This window comes from Harpia harpyja, chromosome 8 (assembly GCF_026419915.1).
Source record: "Harpia harpyja isolate bHarHar1 chromosome 8, bHarHar1 primary haplotype, whole genome shotgun sequence".
NCBI lineage: Eukaryota > Metazoa > Chordata > Aves > Accipitriformes > Accipitridae > Harpia > Harpia harpyja.
The window spans coordinates 12076675-12101517 of record NC_068947.1 but is presented as its reverse complement, the minus strand read 5'-3'; the positions used below and the strand labels follow the sequence as shown (position 1 = coordinate 12101517).

General features: G+C 51.0%; 1 protein-coding gene across 1 annotated transcript; it reads right to left on the bottom strand.

Annotated features, from left to right (window-relative positions):
• Positions 1 to 614: 614 nt before the first annotated feature.
• Positions 615 to 24843, bottom strand: LOC128145141 (cystathionine beta-synthase-like). Its single transcript, XM_052794841.1, has 16 exons — positions 24652 to 24843; positions 23110 to 23264; positions 19100 to 19206; positions 16636 to 16770; positions 15185 to 15264; positions 13816 to 13947; positions 12430 to 12499; positions 11049 to 11140; positions 9777 to 9902; positions 8661 to 8745; positions 6940 to 7045; positions 6275 to 6346; positions 4896 to 5030; positions 4225 to 4333; positions 3415 to 3499; positions 615 to 915 (listed from the first exon to the last, which is right to left on the bottom strand). Exons 1-16 carry the CDS (start codon positions 24841 to 24843, stop codon positions 818 to 820), a joined length of 1779 nt encoding a protein of 592 aa, XP_052650801.1. The 3' UTR covers positions 615 to 817.

Genomic DNA, 24843 nt, shown 5'->3' with positions numbered 1-24843 from the left:
CCTCCCATGGGACCATACTCAAGGCACCCGGTGCCACCCGCTCCCCCAGAGGTGAGGAAGGTGCTTTCCAAAGGCGAGCTGCTGCTGCCGGAGCGATCATTCCCCACCTGCCCAGCACCTCGTCCCCCTGCCCATCACAGCCCTCGGCTGTCCCTTCCCGTCCCTCCTGCCCACCTTTCGCCCACCAGCGTGCCATGTCCCAACCGCTCCCCTCTCATGGCTCTGCCTCTCCCACTCACTCCCAGGGAAGGGAGGAAAAAGCTGCCCCCCTTGGCCCCCAAACAGAGCCGGGGGGTGAGAAAGAAGGTCTCTGGGGGGTGCCTGCAGCCCTCCCTGCGAGGGGTGGAGAGGAGCAGGAGGGTGCAGCTGCCATGTGGCTTGCCCCCAGTCCTCAAGAGGGCTGGATCTTCTCATGGCAGAGACAGGCTCCAGCCCTGGTGGGACCAGGACAACTCGCGGAAACTACAACACCGGCAGTGCGTGTGTAGCTACTGCTGGCAAACACACCAAACCCCACACCTGCTAAAAACTGGGCGCCCTTCTCATCCCTCCCACTGCGTTACCTCTCCAGCCCTGGGTAGCTCCATGTAACCAAACATGGCTATTAAACGCAATTTCTTTAGTTATCTTCTCTTTAGTGATATTCTGGGTGGCATTTACTGGACAAATGGTTATTACATTACAATTTTCACCTAGTCATTTTGAGAAACTATCAGCTGGATTGGACCAGAAAGCACCCTCGGCCGGGCGGTTCAGGCTCGGGGGGAGCAGCTGGCCCTGCCGGAGGAGCGGAGGTGGGTGCAGCCAAACTGCTGTGCTACTTCTTGTCATTTCTGCTGACAAAGGTGAGGAGGTCCATCGCTGTGACCACGCCAAACACCATCTGCTTCATGAAGGAACTGCCATTGCCATTGACTGTAAGCACAGAAAATGCCAGTTTAGCAGGAAAAAAAAAAAAGAAACTCCCACCACCACAGCTGTGCAGAGGCTGCTATTCGCTTATGAAGAGAAAACTTTAATAGGGACAGCTGTTGTCTCTGCTCTGCCTCAGCAGAAATGACTGATGCAGCCTCATTTGGGTTACTGGGATAATGTCAGGGAGGTTTTAGCTGCAGGTAATGCACTCCTTACCAGAGCAGGAAACTTAATTTCCCAGTTGTTTTTACCCAACCTCTGTTCCAGTCCTGCTTCTATCACCACAAAACTTTTCAGGGCAAAGTAATGGGACTCTTTAAGAGCAGAACTTTCTGCTCTGTTCTCATAAGGTCCTACACCACCATTAATAAAACAGCATTGCAACCATTCCTTTAACTATCTGAGAAATGTTTTCTTAAATAAAAATAAAACTAGCCACCAGAGTCCAAACACGAGATAAAATGCAAGCTCCAAAGGTGTGGGAAGAAAGTAATAAATAACAGAGTCACTGTGACGGCATTAAAACAGCAGCTCTGGAAAAGAAAACGGGTCTTGTTTGAAAACCAGAGCAAGAGGCACTGTGTACAGCTGGCTGATATTTTTTGGTGGGTACCATTTAATTTGCAGATACCATATAATTTATATCAAAATGTGATACAAATAAATTTTCATTATTTTATGACAACATAGCTGAGAAAGGAAATTCTGCCTAACATTTTTGGAGAGAGAATTGGAAATGTGCATCAAAGGCAGTTTTGAGTGAGAGACTTTTGCTTGCAACATTTTGTGGAAACATAGCTGGACTTGCAAGCCAGCCTTAGAGCTGATGGGGTTTTGGGGCAGCAGGCCACGGAGATACAAGCAGAGGGGTTTGGATGTATTGCACACGGTGGGTTTTGGAGGCCCCGAGTTCAGCAGGCAGCCCTTTGCTGGCAGTTGATACAGTGCACTATTGCATGCTGCTCACCGTAGGAATGCTTTGCATGTTCAATGTGTAAACCCATAAAATCAGTATAATTACACCCTTCAGCTCCAATTTAGAAGATCTAAACATGGGCCTTCTGACTGCTTTTTCACGTTGCTAACATTTTAAACAAAGCAACTCCCTTGAGATAAGGCCAAATTTGTACTTCTAGGAGTTTTACGGTATAATTATACTGGAAAGATGTGTTAAGTCAGGTTTGCAGAACAGCACCTGCCACCACACCTCTTTGGGTCAGGGGAGCAACAAGGTGTGATCCCTGCTGCCATTAATGTGTCAGCAACCCTTGCGCTGACGTGGTCCAACTGCACGTGACTCTACTGAGCAGGTTTACTTCAGCAGGGAGGGGGTGGCTGTACAGTGGGTTGAGAATAAACCAAAGCTACTGGTATGACTGCTTTATTGGACTAGTCTAATGGTGCTCCCAAATTGGCAGAGCATCCCTGTACCCAGCCATGGTCCAGGTAAGGCTCATACACAGATGCCTCAGGCTGCATGCATCGGTGTGCGTTGTGCCTCCTGACTCCCAACTCATGTGCCCCTGCCACAGGGCTTACTTACAGTCCAACGCATTTGTTTTCAGCTTTCTCGACTTACCCTGGACCTCCAGGGTAGGTGTCTGATAGCACCCAGCACGCAAGGCCCCTTAGTATATCAATTTACCCAGCCCCCTCGGGGCACACAGGCGTAAGGACATCTCTTGGCTGCGAATCCAGGGGTGGCAAGTGGGAACAGGGGCGTTCAGAGAAGATGGCACAGCCTCTGGGCACGCACAGCAGAAGGTCTTTAAGCAGTGGGATGCAGACTGTGTATTTTGTTCCCTTGCACTTACATGCCTGAATTCCACCTAAGCTTTATCTAATATGCCCAAATGCTCCTTTCGACCTTGCCCTTGGGATACTAAGTCTACAGAGAGCCCTAACTTCCCCCTTGTTTCCTCTGTTGCCCACAGCCAGCAAGGCAGTGATTTGAATTCAGGGTCAAGAGACTAAACGAGTACTTGAGGCCTGAGCCTACAGCTGTGCAGCAAAAGCACTGCACCCCAAACTGCTACCTACAGTCCACCTTGGCTCAGAGGGGACCAAATGAAATCCTGTAATGAATACCTTCCCATCCCCCAAAGTGGGTTTCCATGGGAAACCACAACATGAGGGGAGGGGATGGAGCTGATGGATGCTTCAGCGTCACCCTTGCGTGGGGGGACAACACAGCTCCCATGGCCAGGATCTGGGAAGTGCTCCTGCAGGACACACACCCAGTAGTGTGCTGGTCCCAGGCTCCTGTCGTTAAGGCTTCCCCCTCTCCCCTCATCCCTGTGGTGTCAGGAAAAGAAATGGGTGAATAGTTGGCAGTTCCAGGGCTTTGCAGAGCCACGGGCAGGAATCCTTCCTGCAAAGGCTCAGGGGCTGCACATGTGGAGCAGCTGCGCCGATACCTACCAAGCTCAGTTTGAGAATTTCCCTTTCCCCTCTCAAACATTCATGCAAAGCCCGTACAGTGCTTCTGCAGATACCTACACTGCATTTGCTCGTGTACAACAATAGCAAAATGGTCGTTCTCCAGGATGCAGGAAAGCTTCCCGAGGCTGTCCTCCAGGCCAATCTAAACAGGACAAAAAGAGACATTTTATGTTTCACTTTAAAGGACAGTGGTGTGGAGCCTGACTCCTGCCTCTGACTGTGGCCATGAGTGGGCAGAGTGGCACCCAGCTGGACCAAGATCAGGTGCACCTCACCCACCCGGCACTGTTTTGGAGAGATGGGAGGGGATGCAGGCAACCTGCAAACCTGGCTTTGCTGTAGCTGAAATACAGCACTGTCTCCCCTCAGCCCAAAGGGCCTCCATGGGCCAGCATGAGGTGATGGCTCCAGCTGCCCTAAAGCACCATCCGTTTACCTTGCTCCAACTCTGGACCATTGATGGCCATCTGACCAGGCATCCCGCCCCTGCACACCCACAGGACCTGCCCTGCGTCCCGTCAGAGCACATGCCTGTTGCCCCAGCCCTGCTGAGCCCTGGCAATGGCTGGGCTCTGATTTCAGAAGGTGCTGATTCCCCAGCTGGATGAAATCCTCTGACAATGTAAGATTGGGAGTGGACATTCCAACACTTTGCTCCTGGTGTAAAAGCTCCCATGTCTGAACCTCACAGGCTCAGCAGCATTTTTGCAGGTGCCTGTCCTTACTGTCACCTCCATGATGTTGCGATCACCCTCTTTTCATTAAGCTCTTCTCCCAGCTCCTCTCCCACCTCAGGGTGGTGGTGCACCTCTCCCCCTCTCCCCATCCCCGGACAGCGGTTGACACCAGCCACAGCCTTAGCGGTACCTTTGAGAACTGGTCGTAGATGACCTTCGTAACAGGGTCTGAGAACTGTGCGTTTCCAGCCAGCACTGAGGTGAGGGTGTTGCTGAGGGTCACCATTCCCAAAATAAGCCTGTAAGGGAACAGGGAGTCCAAAAGGTCAGACCTGAGGTAGGGCACGTGTTTTATGTAGGGGCTGAACTGCTCCCCTTGAAGTCAGTGACTAAATTGCTGCTGCCGTCAGTGGGAGGCACCAGGTTTCTCCTCATGTGAGCAGGACAAGAAGATCCTTGTCCTCACCAAGCTGTTGGTTTAACAGTAGTTAAAGTCTGCTGTTGCAGTGCAGGACTTAGCAGCTGGGAGAAGGAAAACTTGTGGGCTCTCCAGTTGCTTATTTGTCTGCATTTCCCACCCAGCCCTCCCCTCTCCTCTGGCCTTCCCTTGCCTGTGCACTGATCCAACCTCTGCTGAGTCTGGTGGGCACTGGATTTGGCTTTGACTTTAACTAGCTCGTTTACAGGGATTTTTCTTGATGAATCTTCACAAGGAGGCAGATGATATTTTAAAAATATGCACAACAGAATCCAACGCAAGAGCCCCATCGCTGGATCAGTAAATGGGACTTTCTCTTTAGCTTCATCATAGCTGCTTTTCCTATGTGAATGGCCATCTCTGTAACGAGCAAAAATAGTTACCCTGATTCAGCAACAACAGGAGCTTGGTCATATCCCTTCTCCTGGAGGATCTCAATTGCCTTTTGACAGCTGACTTCTGGGAGGAGAATGAGAGGGGCTGAGAGATTCAGTTTCTGCACCTTGATGTTCCACCACCTGTTGGAAGACAAATGGCAGCACCAAGCTGTTCCTCTCTGCTGCATGGCTGTGGGCCTTGCTCAGGGAGGCAAGGCCAGTAGAGATGAGACCAACCACGCAGAGATATTCTGCCTGCCTGCAAAGCTCACCCCACTCCTATCCCCAAAGAAATAATGCTACAAGTCCACCATGGCCAGGTCTTGTTGAAGCCAAGATTTCCCTATGCCCGGTGTTCATACAACGCCAGAGGCAGGGCTGAGGCCAACAGTTGGCAAGGTGCTGAGCTGTCCTGAATCCAAGGAAGTTACTGAGGGCTTCACCTCAGGCTCATGAGTGGGGAGGCCTACCAGTTTTACTTCTTTGGTTTGTATGTTTGGTCCTCAAAATGCAGCATTTGCAGCTCCTCCAGGAGAGAGCCTGGCACAGATGCTCGTGTGACTTACGAGGGACAAGCTACGCTTGTTTGCTGAGGACCACTCATCTCAGCCCTTTGTCCTTGCAAAGGCAGGGCAATGCTAGAGGCTGCAAGGGCCAAGAGGAATTCTAACCAGGCACGAGAGGCTTTGGAAATGTATTAAGTTTTTAGGAAATATTTTGCAACAACCTTTGGTTATAGTAACCCAAACGAGCAGGTGACATCAATAATACCTGCTGTCTTTAAAGTGAAACTAGGCGCTTTCTAAACAACTGGCATTTGCCCAGCAACATGTCAACTGGCATTAACAGTTTGTCTGTGATTCCCTGCCTTGAGGGGACCCATGGTGTCCAAGAGACGGCTGAGTTGGTCATCTTTTCTGGCTCGGAGCTCTGGAAAGTGAAAATTTACTGTTCCCTGCCTGAAAAGACCTCCAGAGCTGTTTGAAAGGGTGCTTGCTGCAGCAGGGACCCATCTCCCTGCTGGCCCGATGGTCCTTTGAACATCAGCTGTGGAGTAGAGAGAGGAGGTTTTGAGTGGACCTAGGTGTCCACCTCAGCCGCTCTGTTCAGCAGGGTTTAGGTGGCCTGGACAATGACTGCCTCATGGGAGTGGATTGACAACTTTGGTACAGAAACAGCTCCTTTGTAGACTGTAGATTGAAGAACTGGGATATCTAACCACTCAAAGGAGAGGAGCTGACCTTACAGCCTCCCCAGAGGGATCTGGACTTAACTGCGTTTTTTTCTAAATACTAAAAGGTAATATTTTCCTTTGAAGATAATAATTTCCAGACCCAGAAAGCTGATTCCCTTAGCACAGTTTATATTGGCGGAAGTTGTCTTACCAAGGCTTGTGCTCCTGGACGTCATTTAGGAAACCATTTTTTATCATCCACTTATCATTCAAAAATTTGGACCTAGAAATCACCAACAAAGAGCAAGTCTGTGAGCCTTCCAGAAGAAGTCGTGCTTTGTTTCATGCACTAGACCATAGCACTGCCCCAGGGCTCCCATGATTTTTGCAGCTGGCTGCTCTTAGCCCCTTTTAAGGTCAACGGGAGCTGCGGGTGCTCAGTAACTCTTAGAAGCATGCCAGCTATTTGCCTTCCTAACTTTAGGCATGCAAGTTCAAAAACTGTAGCTTGACTGATTCCTGCTCCGTGCAGTAAGTCAGTGACAAGAGCAAATAAAACCCAAGTGTCCCAGCACCCAGCCCCTGGTGCTTGCTATGGTAGTATGCTATTTCTCCCTGTTGTTTTGTTGTTTTTTTTTTTTTCCTGTGAGCTGCTCGAGGGAAACTCCCAGCTCTGGGCTCACTCCAGTTGCCATGCTGTCAGAGTTATTGGGGTGTCTCTCCAGCAACCCACACCACCTGGGCTCAGCAGTGCTAAGCTCATGTCACCGAAGGGCCCCATGGCCCCAACCCGGACCATATGCAGAGAGTGAGGGAGAAGGCTATGGGATCTCCCACCCCAATGCTGGAAAGCAGGTGAGAATGCGAGAAACTCACATGTAGTTCCTGACGGAGTCAGGCAGGATGACGACGCAGCGCTGACCTTCCTTCAGGTCCGTGGCAGCCCGCACGGCGACGGACATGGCACTGCCCGAGCTGCCTCCTGGACAGATACCAAGAAGAGAGAGACGAGCGTTGGGGCTGCCCAGGGTGTAGGGCCACAGTCCCAGTGCGTGGGGCACAGAACTGCCCCAGCTAACGGCGCAGAGGCACCCAGGCAAAGCCGTAGCAGAGGTGGCATCTCGTGCGCCAGGGCAGCTCAGGACACTGGGAGTGGGAGGACAATCGGTCCCTCAGCCTTGTAGGTTTTAGGGTCAGGAAGAGGTAGGGACTGAAGGGACGTGTTCATATGGTGGCTCTTGGCAATGGGCTTTTGAGGCAGCATAAGAGTCACCTTATGGACTTCAGGAACCGCTTCTTGCGGTGAGTCCGCAGGCAGACCAAAGGCTGAAATACAGGGACATTCATACCACACCTCACCCTTCCTTTGGGTGAGGAGAAGACCATGCCAAATCTAGAGCTTCTGGCTGACATATTTGGCAATCAAAGATTGGCTTTAAATACATTGTAAAGACTGAAAAAACCATAAACATTACATTCATGCTTGGAATACCAGGCCAACGTGATGGGAAGACTGAAACGCTCCCTGTGTCCGTGTGCACGCATGTGGTTTGCTGCACGTAGGAAAAGCAGGTCCCTGCTTTACAGAGGCAATTCTTCCACCAGTAGTTCGAGTACTGGAAGTCAAACACATTCCACTATCTGTGTGCCAATTACACACTGCATTCAAGGCAGCACGTATTTTACAGCAGGTTAATTAGCACTGGGTCACATTTTTCAAACAAATGAGGCAAGGCCCTGAAAAATGCAGTTCAGGGAACATGAAGCTATTCACAAATTATAGTTGAGTTCAGCAAGTGGTTTCTGTTGAAACACAGTGACTCTGTGCCTGCTAGGTTAAATCAACATTTAAGCGTTTCATTACAAATGGCCCAATCTTTTTCAAAACTCCCTGGATGTGAGCGCTCAGGACTTTTGTCAGCTGTAACTACAAGCCTACATATTGTCTGGTCCTGGATGCAAATATATAGCTATCTGCTCGGTGGCAAGGAAGGCTGAAAAAACACTGATGCTGTGTAGAGGCTCTTAGGGTACAGGCAGGGTTTGTCTGAGGGCACCTGTTCATTTTGGAAAGCTGGTGGGATCACTTACAGCTTGTTGGCACAGGGAGAAATACTCAGTAAGAACATCTTACACTTTCTTTACTTTCAAACTTTCCTGGTCCAAACCTGGCACCTCTAGCGTGGCAACCGTTCAACGACAGAGAGTACAGCCTCGCAGAGTTGTTAGCGGAGCGACAGTTTTAGCCCACCTGTTCTGCCCCGAGCCCCATTAATCCTCTCTTCAGCCCGTGTAACACTACACCACACGCAGTTAGGTCTGAAGATCCAGTTCCATGTGCAAAAGTGCTCCGGTAAGAGGAGAGTTATTGCTTCTATAATTATTGTGGCCGATGAGTCAGATCCCAGACCACGGACTCACTGCCACACCTCTGAATTCTACAGTGACCTGCACACCAGCTTGGGGTTCAGCCATTCAGCCCTGTTAACCTAGCAGACACAAAATGCAGAGAACACCTACCCCAAAGCATTTTGGTCCCGAAAGGATAAGGTTCAGAAAGTTTGTTAAGAGAAGCAACTGTTGTCATTGGTGCTTACCGCACAATAATCCCTCCTCTCTGATCAGCCTGCGAGACATGAGGAACGAGTCTCTGTCATTGCATTTATACCACTGATCAACCACCTGAAGAGAAAGCAAGAAGGTTGGGTCTTGGCGGTGTTTTTTCAGGCTGTCCCGACCCTCTGAGGCATGCAGTGGTGCTGATGCCTACAACACCCGGCAGCTTTGAGCTGCTTTCCACACTTGTTGAAAGCAAATGCATTTGTCAGGGCATCCTTGGTCCGGAGGGTGTGTCCTTGCTTGCAGGCACCCACTCTAGCCTTTCTAGCCAGCACCCTTTCCTTGGAGAGTTAGGGATGTCTGACAGGTCCAGAGTCAGGATGCAGAAGAGGGAGTCGTGTTCACAATGTCCCAGGCTAGGCTACGCTAATGGTCAAGATTTTGCCAGGGAAAGTCAGATCCAACTACAAAAAGAGTTTTGGGTTATTACAGGTCACAGCTCTAAAGCCATGTGCCGACAGCAGAGATGTAGTTAACACAACATCTGAAAGCAGAGAGAATCTGGGGTCTGAGGCTGTGGGGGACCTTTCTAAGAATGAGGCCAGGGGAACGCACGCAGCTTGAATTAGGGCTTTAAAGCTCTGTGCCTGGTGGCAACGGATACACCGAGAAGAAACTTGACAAGGTTCATGATCTGTTGTCTTACATGGCTTGGATCTTGTCTTCCAGCCCATAAATGGTGCAAGCTTTCTGCTGTGTGAGTGTGGTGCCTATGACAGTGAAGGCTCAGAAAACGCTAGTGTGATGAAGAGCAGCCTCAGCACTGACCTCTTCTGTGTGATCGTAGTGAGAGAGGCACCCTCTGAACGTTGGTGAGGCTGAGCTGAGGAGGCTGGTACTCTGGCATACTCCTTGTTTGCCCCTGTATTTGCCTTCTCCTTGTAGGTCAGTTACAATCAGGTTTACTCAGAGAGATGCTTTAGTGCTGGGGTCCCAATCCCCCCCCAGCAGCTTGTTCTGCGCTGGGAAGGTACACAAGTAGCCTTAGGGCTGGGCCATAGCTGGGTGCCAGAGCCGGCTACATCTGAACTTGGGAGTAGGCTGGATGCAACGCCAAAGAACAGACAGAGGCCTGTCATCACATGGCTACTTACTGATCTGTCAAGGACAGTAGGGATAAAGTCATGCCCAATGCCCTCCACTTCGATCGTTGTGGGGTTCGTCCTGTTCATCTCACTGGGCAGAGCAACGATGGAGCCGTCGGGATCTACGCCAATGATCTTTGAGGGAAGGAAGTTTTATTAAACCACAAAGGGAGTTCAGAAATAGTCAAATACACAACTCAAAGGAAAAATTAGCCATGCCTTATCAGCAAGTTTTCCTTCCTATGATATTCATTAATATTCCTATCCACTGGTGGCATGGAGACCTTCCAGGATAAAAGGGTGCTGTTTCCTGCTGGCCTTTTAAATAGATCCTAGGTAGTGTTCAGCTGCTGCAGAAGTGACTGGTGGCTTAAAATGTTATCACTCTCAAGGTGTTTGTCATCACCCCTTTGGCAGAGCCTGCTACTTCCAAAGCTCAGCCCTTAGGATAGTGAGTGAGTGCTCCTTAATCTGCTCCAGTGCAAAGCCAGCCAGCTAGCTCAAACCTGTGGAAACCCACAGCCACAGACATCCTTTCTGGATCTAGTCATGCTGGCTGACAGTGGCACCTCCCTGGTTGCTTATAGCTTTATGTCTGGGCCGAGGTTGCCTCCCTCAGCATACAGCTTGAGAAGGGATGGTGACACTGCTCCACACACAGCTTCAAGCAGTCACTGAGGTAATCTCATGCCCAGGTCCTCCAGTGCCTGGGTCCTCACCATTTCAATTTGCCTCTGGTGGATCAGGGATCGCTCACACACTGACCACTCCAGAGAGGCAGTAACTCTCAGGCCACCAGTCTGCCTTGAAGCACAAGCTCTGCAGAATGAGCATCTATGACTGGTGTCAACCATAAAGCACGGAGGCTTTTGCAACGACAGATGAGAAGCACTTGCACAGTCTGCACCATTTGCAGAGCTGCCAGAACAGAACCTTTCTGCAGGCGGGTTAGCCAGGAGCAGTAATGCCGTCAGCGGGGCCAGCCACTTCTGCAGTGGATGTCTGACAGTGTCCTGCGAAGGGCAGGGCACCAGGCAGGGTGGGGTTAGTGGCGGGGCTATGCAGCCTTTGACTTCTAAGGCACTCGGATGGATCTAGGTCAAGGTGAGCGTAACACCACATTGCTTCCAATAAAAGCCAAGCTCACTGTAAAAAACCAAATAGGCGGAGACAGCAACTGCTAGCTCACGTGAGCCGTGGGGTTAGGCTTGATCAAAAGCACAGACAGGAGAACCCAGGGGGGCCACGGCTCCCAGCAGGCAGCCCTGCCTCCCAGCTTACCTTGCACTCTGGGCACTTCTCCTTCAGCTTCCTGGCGATGCCAGTGATGGTGCCTCCTGTGCCAGACCCAATCACCACCATGTGGACCTTGCCTGCAGGTCAGGGAAGAGAGAGGCTTGCAGGGACTCAGCACGGTCTCCAGCATGGTCTCCCCTCTATTCAGGGCCCTGCGCAGATGCAGAGCCCGTGTCCCGTGTCCCTCGGCTGCTAGAACCCCGTGTGCGGGAAGGACAGGCAGAGGTCATGCTAGCGGCCAAAGTGTGGTCCTGTGAAGAAGCTCAGGTGAGCTTGCAGGATCTGAGCACAACTGATCCTGCCTCAGTGCAGAGGGCTGGAGGTGACCTCCAGGTCTCCCACTGGTCCTCACGATTTCTGTGTCTTTGGCATCTACTGGCTTAAGGGGGAGGGAGTATCTCAGCCCTTCCAGCCCTTTCAAACCGCACCACATCGAAGGAAAGCATGCACATGAATAGCAGCACGTATCAATAACAGGCACAACTTTTCAGCTAGTGTTAGCATCCACAGTGGAGAGGTGGCAGAGCTCTGCCCTGGCACCCGTGTTGGTCAGATGTAGTCCCACCGGCATCAGTGAAATTATACTGATTGAGGACTGGTAGGAGCAGAATCAGTCAGGCCTTCAGAGCCTTATGCTGCAACTGCGTTGGGAAAAGGGGACTTGTAAGTCACTGCTGGCAGCCAGCAGGAGCAAAGCTAAACATTGTAGTGGAGGGAAGGCTGGGACTCTCTTGTTCCTGTTGCTACCCAACTGCTTTACTGTTATGATAACTGCTCTCCAGTTAAAACCCTTGAGTCCTGTTTACATTTTGCAGTGCTCCCAGTACTGGCAATAAATTTCACTTCTATCTGCACAGACATGGACTGGGATAGTCCTTTATCCTCCCCCAGCTGTCACATCAAATGTCATTAGGCTGTGAAGTTTCAGTCTGTTTTGATTTGCAAATGAGTGTGCTGGATCAGACGCGGCCTGCCATGCCCTGATGGATTTATATTCCCCAGTGAGGCCTCTTGGGCAATTTTGCTTTCCCAGCTGACAGGTCGCAGAGATGTTGTAGCCACCAAGAGACGGGTTCTTCCTCCTCCGGTACAGCCTGAATTTGTTAAGCCTCTGGTCTCCTCCCTCAGGCTTTTGAAATGGGAGGCCATAGCAGGGAAGCCCTGCAGGCTCAGGTGTATCTGGAGTGGATCATGAGAAGTCGCTACACTCTGCGTGTCAGTATTATCAAGGGTGCCTTCACCTACAGAGGCCCTTTTGGCCCTTTCTAGACATTTAGGTCAATAAATGATGTAAAATAAACCTCTCAGAGAGGGCTATAGACCTCTGCACACTCTCGGCACGTAGAAACAACAGCACAGACGGTACCTTCACACTGCTCCAGGATCTCCTCAGCTGTGGTGTCGTAATGAGCCAGGGGGTTGCTTGGATTTCGGTACTGTTTATTTCAACAGAGAACAGCATGAGTTACTGTGTGAAGTGTCGGTCAAATACCAAACTAGCAATAGCTCCTGACAAACTTTACCCAAAGCATGCAACTGCCCCCTCCTCTCCCGGTGAGGGGTGGACTGCAACCCGGCCAGGCCAGGTCACAGGTATTCCTCCTGGTTGTCACTTTGGGACAGATTTCCAAGGACAGTTGGGATTTGTCCACACTGGAAGATTAAATGTGCCCACAAACACTCACTCTCTGGCACTTGGTGCCGGTTCAGTGTGGGGACGGTGCGGCTGTCCCATATGCTGTATTGCCAGGTTTAGTGGGATCTGGTGGTTTTGTTAAAGCCCTAGCTGCCAGAGGGAGAGGATTGCCTCCGTATTTTAGCTATTGCTTAGATAGAAGCATTTTAACCTTTCCTATTGCCTCTAAAAAGTGGAAAACACAGCCCCACAATGCTCCTAAAAAGCTCAGAAAACAAAACAAAACAAACCTCCTCAAAAGTCATGTTAGAAAACTTTTCAAGTATCATATATATATATATATGTATGAGATATATATATATATGTTTTTTATATATATATAATTTTGAGACCCGCTTTGTCATTTAGGGGCATTTGTGGTTGGCAGTGCAGCATGTTAGAAGGCTGGGAACTCTGGGCCAGAGTAGTGGTCCTACCTGTCCAGAGGGGTTTACCACGGGGGGGTACACACGTACAGCACTGAAATGTGTGCAGCCCCACATTCGCACCCGTAGGCCAGGCTGCTTCTGAAAAGCGTATTCAGACATTGAGCTCCCTTTATCTTAATAGGAAGGAGCTTCCCTGACTTTCTGCACTATAGGGGCTCCCTACTCTCTATAGGGATGACTTTCTGCAGCGGGGTCAGACCGAAGGGAGAAGTGCCCTCCTGTACAAGACCCAGTGCTGCAGGAACTGCTGGCACGAATCATCAGTGTTTGCCCTTTACAGCACGAGGCATATTTTTGAGGCAGAACAGAGGCTGCTAGCCAGGCATAAAAAGTGATTTTATTTTAGGTCAGAGTTAAATCTGAAGCAATTTGAGGAGTCTTTGAATTGTGCAACAAAACCCAGCCTCGCCCACATCCAGGCTTTGGCAGAAGTATTACAGGTTTGGAAGTGTCCCTTATTTTGTTTCTGCCACCCCGTGCTTTAGAGGGAAGAGATTAAGTTTCAAACGCCATAAAATGCTGACGAAATCTGCCTGCGTTGCCAGTCTGAACGAAGCCCCCAAACACAGGCACACTTGGAGCACTTGCTATAAACTGGAAAGAGAGTCAGTGGAGGAACGGCATTTACCTGGTCCAGGATGTGAGAGTTTGGGATTTCACTTTTCAGCTTCCAGGCAACACGAATGTTAGACTCCGGGGCATCAAAGCGGGTGCACGGGGTCCTCACGATTTCAACACCCAGCGCCTTCAGAATATCGACCTTTGGGAGGCAAGAGAGTAGATGTAACGCAACTGATCCCATGTAGCGATGGTAATCTGAACCTGAGGGCTCATGGCAGTGTCAGATGCCAGAGGAGCTTTGCATGCGGGAGACATTTAGCATTTGGAGATACAATGTCCGATTCTCAGTTTTACTATCTCTGACATCCTCCTGGCACCCAGGGCCTCCTGCCTGAAGCTGGCACACAGATTCTAACCTGGCCTCGTGCCCTGTCCTACTCGGAGGGCAGGCTGGGGACACGGCGGAGGTAGGTAACACTGCGCTTCTCCTTCGTGCTTGGGGAAAGGGGCAGAGAGAACCGGGGTAGGGAGCAGGTCTCCTGCGTGCTGTGGTCTGAGCTCCCGCATGCAAGGAGGAGGTCTTAAAGCTGTCTTTGCCCCAAGTCTCTTCTCTCCCCTCACCAAGCACGGGGAAGGAGCAACTACAAATCAGCCTTAGGGTATTAATCCACTGGGAGATGCAGTTGTTGGGGGGAGAGGGGATCAAAAGAGAAGGGTGGGTGAGTGTTGGGGCGGCTGGAGATGAAGCCCATGGCAGCTGGAGGTGGCATTTGATCCAGACTGAGCTTAAGTGAGATTTAGGTTGAAATGAGGGTGGTGCTTTGGAGAAGGGCTCCGTTCTGAGCCAAGTCAGGGTCCAGGTCTGGCTTCACTGGTGTGACTTCAGCTGAGCAGTTTGTGAGACTTTTGGCTCCACGGGGCAGAGATTTCTGCCATCTCCGGGACAGCAGTTTTACCTGATCATCAGCTCTTGTGCAGGTGACTTGACTTCCACCATCTCAAGAAAGCAGCTCAGACAACCGTAAGTGTCTCCAGGTAAAGAAAACCGTAGAGACACAGGGAGACCAAGTGACACATCAGATGTCAGAGGGGAAGTTAGCAGGACAGGCACCTGCCTGCCTCTCCTCCACTCCGTCCGGCCCTTGCCCTCACTGACAGCAGATACTGCTCCATTTCTCTGCAGCCATGCGCTGTGTTTGCTAACACGTGACCCCAGCTGCACCGCTGACACTGGATAATCAGCCAGGCCATCACAGTGTGCTTTTTTTTCATCAAGAGGACATCTTCTGAATAACTACAGAGCTATGTCAGTGTGCGCGGCAAGGCTCGTTACCCTTTAAAGGAGAGGGCACTCCATCTCTAGAAAGGGAGAGGCAGAGAGAGACAGGGAAGGAGATGTTCCCCGGCTGTGGGGTAATACCGTACAGAGCTCTGACCTTCTCCATGCTCATTTTCTCCGGCAAGACAATGATGCAGCGGTAACCTTTCACTGCAGCTACCAGTGCCAGCCCGATTCCTAGGTGGTGGGGAGGAAAGGGAATTGGTTGACAACAGCATTTGGCAAGGCCAACTGACATGCGTTGCTTCCTACGGTCCTCTCTCCCACCAGTGAACGTAACCTAGAAATGTTCACCGACGAGCTACAGGTGAGGCCATCCTCCGCGAGCCTCTTGTGATGAGCCAGGAGTGCCAGGGAGTGTGGGAGGATGCGGGTACCAGGGGAGCCGAGCTGCAGTATCCCTCTTGCTCGCAGGAATCTATTAGTGTTCCTCTTCCTTTGTTTTCCAAAACGCGGGAGAGAGGTCATTTTGCTTCAGGAGTACCTTCCCCGCCCCCTCAAATGATGTCAGTGGAGGGGGGGGGGGACGCGACACCCACGAAGCTGCACATGTCACCCCGTGATGAGCAGGCAAAGGAGACGTCTGCTCCAATTTCACTGGGGGTGATGGATGGAGCCAGCTGCTCCCCAGCTAGAGGAGGAAGGTGAGGCTGGAGCAGTGTGTCCCTGCGAGAGGCTGTAGGGAGGATGGTACTGCCCCGGGTGGGCTGGCAGCCAGCACGAGCCACCTGGGGAACAGCCCCTGGGGACACACAGGTCCCCTCGCCCCCGTGTCTGAGGGGTGGCCAGGAAAAGGGGGGGGGCTGGCTCTGAGGTGCCTGCAGCAATGAGTCAGTAAGGAGCAAAATTCCTGGAGTTGAGCCCCCACTCTGCGTGGGGAGCACGCCGAGGGACATGGCCTCAACTCCGTCCAGAGCACCTCAACAGCCTCTGTTGTGCCTTTTTGCAGGAAAGCACGCTATGCACATACAGGTGTCCCTGTCATGGTGGGGATGCTGGTGCAGGGAGCAGTAAAGGGACATGGAAACTTGTGCTGATGGTCCTGTACAGGCTGCAAAATAGCAGGGGGGCTCCTCTGTTGTCCCCTCTCATCTCATACCCCACCATAATCTAGCGCCTGAGCAGGATGACAGTGACAAGAAAAAAACCCCAGATGATTTATCTTCCAGCCTGTCAGGGAAACCCCCTCTGGGAACCTCTTAATATTCAAGAGCTTCCCAGCCTGCAAACACCTGGGGTTGCCCCAGCTCCTCCAGCTCCTGAGGCTGTTCGCCTTGCCACAAGGCAACCTGCCATGCACACCCGTGCAGGCATGGGACCCTCACAGGCCCTCCGGAATTGCAGCAACGAGGCACCTCAACACCCCAGGATGCCCACGGCCACCGGGAGGGGAGCCAAGGGGAGGACAGAACCAGAGCCGTGGGGCCCAAAGCCGACCTTGTAACTGCAAGTGCAAGAGCTCCTCAAATCCCTGCCCCCTCCTGCAGCCCCTCAGAAATGCCACCCTGCCCAGTACCCACACGGGGGGAGCATCCCTGCCCTTCCCACCTGTGTTTCCTGAAGTGGGTTCAATCAGTGTGTCTCCTGGTTTTATAATCCCAGCTCTCTCTGCATCCTCCACCATCCTCAGGCTGATGCGGTCCTTCACACTGCCCCCCGCGTTGAAGTACTCACATTTTGCCACTGGAAATGAAAGGGGAGGCTCTGTCAGGGACAAGCTACAGCTGGGAGCACCAGCTTCTTGCTCCCCCAGCCCTCGCTGCAGTCATTTGAGGACACCCATTCCTCCGCTGCAGGATGGTCCTTTGCTCAGGGGAGCACATCTGCCACCTGCTTACAGGGTGCCACATCAGCATACCTGCCCGTAGTCCATCTTTCCCCCACATTTCATCTACCTGCAGCACCCTGAAGGCAGCGGGCAGGCCTGGTTAGTCCAGGATGGGTTTAAAATCAACTGGATGTACAGTGATTGCTAGGTGGAATGTCCAGCCCTGGTACAATACACCTTGCTGCCCTGCCTTGAGGACTCCTTTCTGAGCAAGGCACTGACAGGGTTAACAACGAGATGTCACGGTCTTTCCTGGGGCATGGCAGTTATTAACAGGTATCTAAAAAGGGTCCCTTCTGTACGGTTGCTCTGTAGTCCTGAATGGGGTGCCATAAAGAAAAACAAACAATAAAAAAAGCACTTTCAAGTCAGCCAAAATTATAATTTCTTCACTGAGTTACCAAAAAAACCAAGTAATGGAGACTTCCCAAGGCATGCTCAAACTGCAAGGCACACCTCAGTTCCTAATCAGGTCCTCCACACCACTAACGCTTGGGGCAGGACTCTTCTTACCAAGGTTTTGATGATCATCTACACCTGAACTGATGGTACTGAGCTCTGTCTTATGGACAACAGGGAGAAATGGGTACTTTCGGGGTGTCATTCACTTCATCCTAGCAGAGACAGCTACTTGAGGCTGAGAAATCAACCTGATACTTGAGCAGCCAGAATGGGGAAAAAAAATCTTGTGCTCATCATTACATTTTATAATGCAAAGTGCCAAAAATTCAGCTACACAGACAGCCCTGGAGGCACAGAGGTTACAAGGTAATCACATCCAACCGTAACTGCTTCCTTGACGCAGCGGTGCTGCCAGCATTCCTACATTTGCTCGGTAAGAGGCTCCGTGCTGACCTGCAGCTCAGAGGGGACCATGTAGCTGCTCTGCCTGTCCTGCTCTCCTTCCCCTCCTGCGCCAGGGGAGGGAGACACCATCCCAGCAAACCGGGTCTCCCCGGCTTCCCCGCTGCTGTTTGCACCAAATCCTCCCATGCCCCTAAGGTGCCTGCCCCAGCGAGACATCCTCCAAGGGACAGACTGCTTCAGAGGTGGACCAGACATTGCAGACCTGTCCTCCTGCCTCCGCCACCTCTGTTCCACGGATCCCCACCGTCCCCTGAGGTCTCATTCTGGGAAGTGAGAGGCGGTGCAACGTAGAGCTTGCAGGGTGAGCGCTCAAGCCGCTCCTTCTTACCCAGCTATGTGACACTGCTGACTCTTACTGCCTCTGAGACATCTGTCCTTCCGCCCAATTTGGCTGAAATTAATTAATAGGGTTAAAAGTTATAGGAAAGGAGACTGAAAACTCCATATGCACAGAGATATCCTAATCTTCTCATCCTTATGTCCGTAGGGGACCAGGCTAAAAGCAATACTTACATGAGATAGCATCAGCCCTACGCTAACATCCCCTCAGGGGGAGGACTTGGGTCCTGCTGGAAAACCTGACCCTGCAGCCAGCGCCTACGCCTGGCTTTTAGCACCAGGGTCTGGCACGCGTGTCGCTGATAAACCCAGCTGTCTGCAGCCCCTGCTGCTCTGCCCGGGGCTGCGTTTTTGGGAAGGTCCCCAAAAGAAACTATCGCTGCCCCTGGGGCAGTGATGCAGAGTGCCTGGCCCAGCTCCAGCTGACCTGGCGGAGAAGATGCCATGGCAGAGCAGAGTCCTCCCTGCGTGGGAGCTCTGCCTGGTGGCCAGGGGCTGCGCTGGTGCATGTCCCCTGCAGCCCAAGCTGCTCCCTCTGCCCGGGCAGGCTGCGGGAGAAGTGCCACCATGCCCTTCGCCCCGTCCCAGCCACCACGTTTCGGGAAGGCTCAGCCGGTCTCTCCTGCACACGCCACATGGTACCCCGGGTGCTGCAGCATCCCTGCCCGTTGCCGTGATGTCATCCACCCATCTCCAAATTCAGCCCAGCTCTGGTCTGAGCTTATGCTGCAGTTATTTGGGAAGAGAGATGCCTCCACCACCATTACCCCCCTGCTCACTGCAGCTTGAAACCATCCTGTTTGGTCTGAGAAATGGCTGTAGTGTAACCTAATAAGCGGGAGTACCCAACACGTGCCGCATCTGGCCCTCCCCATCTGTGCTTGCTCTCCACAGAGCCTCTTGTGAAGCCCCCCTCCAGCACCGCCCCTCACCCTCACCTCGTGGCATGGAAAAACCTGGTGGAAAGGGGACACTCACAGAGCTCACACTTGAGCCCATAGGACTTCCCAATCTTGTTGACTCGGACCATTGGGGTGCAGCCAATTTTCTTCAGGATGTTGGGCAAGATCTTTGTTTCTTCTGGCCTGAAATAATGCAGGAAAAAAAAAAGAAATATGTCACATCAAAGCAACTGTTATGCAACACGAACCAAGATAAAATCTAAAAGTGAGGTTTCAGCAACTTTAGAAAGGCTGCCAAGGGACACCCCAACCCCAAGAGTAAAGGTCCCCATCAACAATTAATGGCAACAGGAACTAGTTATGGTTTTCCATCACTCTTACAATGAGTTATTAGTTCTTTTGCATAAAAAATAAGGTAATTAATTTTCAGGGCTGTTCTGAAATGTCTTGTTCTGCAAGGCCCTAGGCCAGGCCTATAACTAAGTGAAATGAGAAGAGCTCACAAGTCTTGGGATTCTATGTAGTGGGTGAGAAAGCCAGAAAGCCGTGCACAATACAAGGCTCCTCCTCTTTCCTCCGTCCTACCCAGCACCACCTCTGCTTTTTGCATTATCAGCTGTCTCTGGGCCAACTCTTTCTTGCGTGGCCAGGACTCCCAGACTTGCAAGGATGGCTCCAAGCCATCAGAAAGGCCCAAGCCACAGAGGACTCTGGAGCGCTTTTGCAAATAATTAAACTGAGCTCTTTGATCAACACAATCCAGCCTCCCAGTTTTGCTAGTCTTTGTCAGACTCCGGCCGAAGCCAAGAACCACGTCACAGCAATTGCAACCAGAATGGAAAAGACTTGTTTGCCTGACATGCAACTGAACGCATCCTGCCACGCAGCCAGGGAACTCATGTCCTTGAACTTTTTAAAGGACAGAGGGAAAAGAGTGATGAGGGCTGTGTTTATTGGGGCCACAAACATATTGCCCCTGGTTGATAGCCAGCACGTCTCTCTCTGAGTGGGGTGAAAAAGCCCCACTCCCTCGCTGCTCAGCTCTCCTTTGCACAGCTCTCCCCTACTATCATCCTTTGAACCTTGAACCCAAGTTATCCTTGTCTGCTATCGCAGCTAGGCAGATGGCTGTCTGCTGACAGAAAGACCATATGTTGCAGGGATGACATGCTGATTTAGTTAAAGACACACACACCTCCCTCCAGGTTTTGCAAGCGTGATATAAACACTTCTTGCTTTGCAAGAGTACGGGGGTAGTGGTTTAGTGCAGGTCTTTACTACCAAAAGGAGCCAGCCTCCTTACATCTCAAGCCCAGAAATGATGGAGTATTACACGCGTGCTGTTACCTCTCCCTCCATGGAAAGTGTTACTGCGCACATTGCAATCTCTATTGAGTGCTGGTAAATGTGAGGCATTAACTCAATAAATGAGCTTCCCCCACAGCTGCAGTCATTTTCCATCTGCTCTAAAAGCCACCAAAATGCTCAGTGGGGCTGAGCCATGGCACGAAGAGACTTCAGCTCCTTCGGGCAGCATTTAACTAGAGCCTGGCTTTCCAGAGAGTGACCTGCGTATTACGGTACACATCTAGATTGCGGGAAGTCAGCTCGAGAGAAGAAAGATAGGCCATTTATTTACCTTCAGCTAGTAACTGTAATTGTGGTAAATGAGATGCTACCGTGCCCTTTGAACCGCAGCGAGGCGTGATGTGGCATGGTGAGGTGCTGTGCAGCCCTGGGGTCTGCAGTGGTGGAGCCTGGTGAGGGGACAGGGAAGGGGAAGGCAACCTGTGGTGCCTGGCATGCCGGGGCAAGCCTTGCTGGGAGGGCAAAGGTGGGAACCAGAAACCAGACTGCTCTTTTGCACTGCCACCAGCTACCCTCCCCTAAAAAGACTAGCTTTTCTCTCACTCTGGGGCAAATTTTCTGCAGTTCCTATCAAATTCCTTTCCTAATCACTACCATATTTTACTACAAGAATAATAGCCGCATGGTCAGCTTCCTTCCCCAGCTGCGTGAGCTCTGCGCCTGTGTGCCTGAAGGCAGCAGGTCTATGGGGATACAAGGATCTGTGGCAAATGCCTTTGGTGCTCCTAAAGGCTGTGGTGGGGACACTCTAGTCCTGCAGCTGCTGGTATCAGTTCAGGATCGCAGCAGACAAGCATGGTTTTTCTCCAAGATTTCTGCTTTTGCTCATGGCATGTTATTCTATAAGGTGTCCAGGGGAAAAACAGTCCTGGCAAACCAAGTGATTCTTGCTGAGGGTATAGCAGGCCAGAATTGGCTCAAGGGATGTCAGAACCAGTCTACCTCTGTATCTTTGGGAAAATTTAAATAATTAATATTCTTAATTAAAATAACATCTTGCCTTCTCCCTCCCCCACCATTCTCTGCTTTTATCCCCAAAACTCAAACAGGTTTCACATGGGAATCTCAGAAAGTCCAGAGATTTTTGCTACCTCGGCTGCCATCTGTGGTTTACCCAGAGCAGAGCAAACAAACCGACCCCCTCCATGCACTTCTGCAAAGTAAAAGAAATGATGTGATGTGTCCCAGTGTATTTTCTTCACTGCTATATGGTGGGTTATGTTTCAGTCCCTGCCCCAGAGATGCTGCAGCCAGACCCCATCCCCAGGGAGCTGCCCAATTCCCTGGGGCTGGGGCTGCCCTGGTGCCCCCCCAGGCTGCCCACCTCCTGGCTGGGGGGTGGGATGGGCCCTGGCACTGGCCCCCACCTTGCTGCCCTGTGGCACCCTGATGCTAAATTGCTAAGACCCAAGAATGTTATCCTGCTCAGCATAACTGAGAAAAACCAAACCAAAACAGGTTGACTGAAAAGAGCCGATCCTATCCTCAGGTGCTAGCTGCAGGGATTGCACTGGGTGAGTGCCTGGATGCACGTTTGCTGGATCAGCTCTGGGGCTGTGGAGCCCGCTCCTCCCTCCTTCATCTGCCAGACCCAGAGGCTGTCCTGGGCTTCACACATGCCGGTGGCTCTGCTCTGGCCGTGTCCCGCCTGGCAGGCGGCACGAAGCTCCCCCAGCCGGCTCCCGGCTGGCAGGCGTCCATGCAGAGCAGTGCCGCACCTCCCATGGGCTCCAGTTCCTCACATGATGGAGCTGAATTAATGTTTTACATCTTTGGCACAGCAGGGACGTGTCCGCAGTTCCCCTGACATTTATAGGACAGCCTTATCTTTAATAGCTTGGCTGGGTCTGGTTTGCTGGGCCATTAAAGCACCTCTCTTCAAGTCTAGTCTGGGCGCTTTGGCAGGCTTACCTCACCCTGGGAGGTAACCCACTGCTGTGAGGACGAGCACCTCTCATAGCAATCACTTTGCTTTGCACTGCGCTCTTGGGTTGCTTACCCAGAGTAGGCAACCTCTGCGTGGGCCATTTTCCACTTATTTAAAAGCCAGGGCCTTGGTAATCCATTTTCGTGAAGGCGTCCTAGCCATCGGTAAAGACATTGCTAGTACATTGAAATCTTCTTACACACAGCTTCAGACTGTTCGAATGAACAAGGGCAGCCAAACTGCAGCCCTTTTACTGATTACTGTATGGCCGTTACTGACTGTGCTGTACAATGGGATGGGTGCGACAGCTTTGGGGTATATGCATGCATTACGCTCCAGCCAGGAGAGCCATTCCTGCATCTCCTCGAGTCCCTAGCAGCTGGGAGTGCCTTCACTTCTGCTGTGCAACACCAGACCTCGCGGAGTTCACTCTGCAGAAGCGTACAAGTCCCTGGTTGAAATCTACCTCTGAAATATGTTCATCTTCAGTCTTCTAAAATAAAAGGCAACAAACTAGCAGATGTTTTCAGACATGTGCTGGAAAACACAGAGCCGAGTCCTGAGCCAGCCACATCTTTCCACAAGATTAAAGGGAGTGAGAAAGCTCTTCCTGGAGAGGAGATACTAGGTGGGGTTTGCCTTCTGGAAAATAAACCATCATTAACGTAACATATTGTCAAACTACTGACTTCTGGTCATGACCATCCTGGTGTAACAATAATACTTCTTCTTCAGAAAAAGACACTGAGCTGTCTGCACTCTGAAATAACCAGCATGAAGGAATTACTTACAAGGGCATGCAGGAGTGTGGAGACTTGGTGGCAGGTGTTGCAGCCGTCCATGTGCACTTACTGGGCAAGTTGGGAAGAATCCACGTGCTGTCGGCTTTGCTTTCCTGACTCCCCATGCAACTGCTGTTCATGAGCAGGCATGTCTTGGTCAGCTCCTGTGTTGTGGAAATAGAGACCCACAGTCACCTGGGGGGAAAAGCGGGCAGGCAGGCACCTGAGCAATAGTTGTCAACGGCAAGAAATTACATTTGGGTGTGAAGACAGGGTGGCCAGCCTGCATGGGGCATCCCTACCGGCATTTCAAAAACCCAGTTCTAACAGATGCATAAAATTGCTCTTTCGGAGTGGTATACCAGACCACGTACATGGTAAACCATCATCTGGCCACCATCTCTAGTAAATCTTCCCCTGCTCTAATGTACATTGAAGCATCCCCTCCACTAGAAAATTTAGTGCTCTGTATTTAATTATTTGGTCAAGAGCACTATTTTTCACCCTAGCAGTGAAGAAACTGCAGATAAGTCTACCCAGCAATAATTTGAGAATACTTGTACACTGGTAGTGGGCCTCAAAGGGCCTGAGGACACCCCTGCTCTGGCATCTGAGTTTATTAAAAGTGAAAAAAGAGAATCGATAGAAACAAAACATCAGGAAAGGGCAGCAAAGGGGTACAGAGCAAGTTCCACAGTAAAACAACTTAAACAGAGGAGGAATCATCAGACTGGAAATGAGACAGGTGGCTGGTAGTGACAGTGGGCTGTAAATCCTGGGGGATCTGGAGAAGGTGACTGAGACACTTTTTTTGTTTCTCAGCACCAAATAATAAGACAAAATGAAATTATTGGAACAGCTATAGGAGCAGAGCAGGTAAAAGTGGAACCATAAAAGGGTTAAACAAGTTTGCAAAAGTCAAGTTCTTTAGTGACTTTTAAACACACTGGCTCTAATGGTACCTGTGCTCTGTGAACATGGTAATTTGCTGTGCTGGTTTCTCTGTGTTGCTGGTGCATATACAGAGAAAAGGAGGCTGGTTTTATAGTTTATTCTCAGCATTTGCTACTGACCAATAGCAGAAACGAAGGTTACATGGAGGTTTGGTGTGACCCTCTCTGCAATTCATCAGCCACCCTCTTGTGCTAATGAAACCAGCTGCATGGAGAAAAGACACATGATTTTGGTAACTGGAAGTTTCTTTTCTGGCTTGTTCACAGAATGAATTTGCCTTGATTCAGCCTTTGTTGAATAAAGGGATCTTGCAGCTCAGTAGGGTCATGGTTAGAGACTTGTGTCTTACTTCAGTTGAGGGTGAAAGTTGGCGTTGACCTGCTTGTTGTAGCATAGCCTGCCCTGTCTTCCTACACTACTGTGGTGGTGCATTTTGCAATTAGAGCAAGTGTAATGGTCTCGTAAACTTTACTGTGGTAGAAATTCTCAAGGGCATGATCGTGATGTTGGACCTTCCTTCCACATTTAACTTCAGATTGAGAACAAAGACGTAATTTTGAAATTCGGTAGAACCAAACCAGTGACACAAAGAAATACCCCATTTCTAAACGCAGAGGACTGCCTGCAGAAGGACCAGGCCTGCTGCCACGTGGAGGGGAGGGGATGTGGGAAATCCACTCTAGCTACTGCCCCGGGGAGGGAATTCAGGCCGCTGACGGGAGGATGCTGGAGCCAACGTGCACAGCACAGATAGCGGAGGCCAACAGGTCTGCGGAGCATCATCTTCAT